The 2309-nt window shown below is 46.5% G+C and overlaps 1 protein-coding gene across 1 annotated transcript; it reads left to right on the forward strand.

Annotated features, from left to right (window-relative positions):
* Window positions 1–242: 242 nt before the first annotated feature.
* On the forward strand, window positions 243–1874 carry LOC110111387. Its single transcript, XM_020843231.2, has one exon. The coding sequence runs from the start codon at window positions 505–507 to the stop codon at window positions 1753–1755; it is 1251 nt and encodes a 416-aa protein (XP_020698890.1). The 5' UTR covers window positions 243–504; the 3' UTR covers window positions 1756–1874.
* The last annotated feature ends 435 nt before the right edge of the window (window positions 1875–2309 follow it).

The raw sequence follows: 2309 nt of genomic DNA on the forward strand, positions 1-2309 counted from the left end.
CTGGGTAACAAACAATGAGGTGATGTGGCACAATTTTATTGTTCTCAGGATGTCCTCCGAACTCCGCACAGAATAATAAATCATGCTCATCGTGTTTTTTGGGCTTAGGTACGGTAAGTTACGTCGGCCTACAGCTTAGCTTAACTCAATTATTCATAAAACACGTGCTTAAGCCTATAAAATAAAATAATTTCCTTTACTTATCTCATCTTTTTTATCAAACGAAACAATTGACCTTATTTAAGACCAAATTTGTTGTCGCAATCAAACAAGTCCTAAGCCCTAAGCCCTAAGGCGGTTATAAATCCTACACTCTTTAACGGCGGAAGGGTGTTAATCTTATCGCTTATCGTCTCGGCCCCCAAACCCTAAAATAATTAGGCCCCACAGATAGCCTACAAAGCACAAAAAATCAGCCCTCTCTGTCTTCTTCTCCCACAGAGCACTTCTGCATTGCCCATCTCCGGCGAAAACCCTTGCCGTATTTTGGTACATTGATGACCAATGATGGCCTCTGCCTGCGTCAACAATGTTACCCTGCCGCCAGACTCCTTCCCTCCAGCCCAGCAATCTTCCTACGGTTTGCTCGGACCTAGCATTTCACCCGCCCCAGCGGACGTCGTTGTGGCTATTGCATCGCCTTCCGCCGCTTCGACGATGGAGCCTTCCAGGAGCTCTGTGGATCTCATTGATTTCGAATTCCGACTTGACGATCCCGTCGCCATGCTCCCTGCGGACGAGCTCTTCTCAGATGGAAAGCTGGTGCCGCTCCACCTGGCAACGTTGCGTCCGTCGACCGGAGAGATCCACTCCACGGAGCCGGATGAAAAGCAGTGGTGCGGAGCGGAGGAGATCGGATCCATTGACTTGGTTTTCTCCCCGAAAGCGCCGAGATGCACGACGAGGTGGAGGGAGCTGCTCGGCTTCAAGAAACAGCAGAACGCAAAGACGTTATCGGATCAGTTGAAGACCGTCGGTTCGACAGTGGCTGCGAGTCCGCGATCGAATGAGCCAATGCCGGGAGCGAAGAGCCCTAGCAGCAAATTATTCAAGCATCTTCTCCTCCACCACTCCAAATCCTCAATCGATCCATCGCTCAGCCTCCCGCTTCTTCACGACATCGATCCTGAGGCGGTGGCATCGTCCATGTCCACTCGCCTTTCCCTTTCCTCTTCTTCTTCCTCTGGTCTTGATCACGAGGACCTTCCCCGCCTTTCCCTAGACTCTGATAGGATCCAGAATCCGCTTAGGGTTCGAATCTCCAGACATCGACCGGCTGTCTCTGACGAGCATTTTCGGGCTAGGGTTAGCCGGAGCCCAGTCCGGCGGTCGACGGAGTCAGCCACGCCGGTTCCGACGCGTGGGGTTTCGGTCGATAGTCCTCGGATGGATCCATCCGGGAGGATCATCTTTCAAGGTCTAGAGCGGAGCTCGAGTAGCCCGGGAAGCTTCAATGGCAGGTCGAGGGCTAAATACCGTGGCATGGAGAGATCTTTCTCCGCGCACGTTAGGGTTCCTTCCGTGCTAAACGTCCCTGTTTGCTCCCTCCGGGGATCTTCCAAACCTATCTCCGTGTTCGGATTTACACATCTCTTCTCGCATCCAAGGAAGGAGAGAGTAGCATCGTCTTCTTCGAGGGCGGCGGTTGCAGTGGCGACGCGGGTTGCGAAAGCAGCCGGTGGCGGTAAGAAGAAGACCGAAACGGAGCGGGAAACGGAGCGCATACGAGCGCGAAAAGAGCCCAGCGGAGTGTAATAAAAAAAGTTAAAATTACATTTTGGTACATCTAAATCCCGAAATTATCCACTACTCTATAATTTTTTAGGTTTTGTTTTGCAAATATTTGTTTCAATTTCGAAAAAGTTACTGATGAACTGAACAATGCTATGCTAACGTGCGCCGACAGTTTTAATTATTTTTAAATTAGTATTATATTCTAAAAAATTATATAAAAAGCATTTTAAAATCATATTTGAGAGAGTAATATTTATTTATCTTTTTTAATAATTTATCTAATCAAATATTTATTTGTTTATGTAATATATATATATTTATTTTAAGAGCATTCTTTCTTACTTTTTTTAAATCCGCAACGTCGCATGTGAGACTTTCGCTTTAATGTCTCGACTTCCTCCTATAGTGCGCCTGTGAGCGGCAGGCTAATCAGTATAGCATCTTTTAATATTTTTCTTCTCTGTGACTCTGCGCATCGCTGCTTTTTCAGAATTTAGATGTTTTTTTAATATTTGTTGTAATTATTTATTTATTTAAATAATTTTAGATTTTGTCGTGAGGTGATTTAATGCCTC

Source organism: Dendrobium catenatum, unplaced genomic scaffold (genome assembly GCF_001605985.2).
Source record: "Dendrobium catenatum unplaced genomic scaffold, ASM160598v2 fragScaff_scaffold_464, whole genome shotgun sequence".
Taxonomy (NCBI): domain Eukaryota; kingdom Viridiplantae; phylum Streptophyta; class Magnoliopsida; order Asparagales; family Orchidaceae; genus Dendrobium; species Dendrobium catenatum.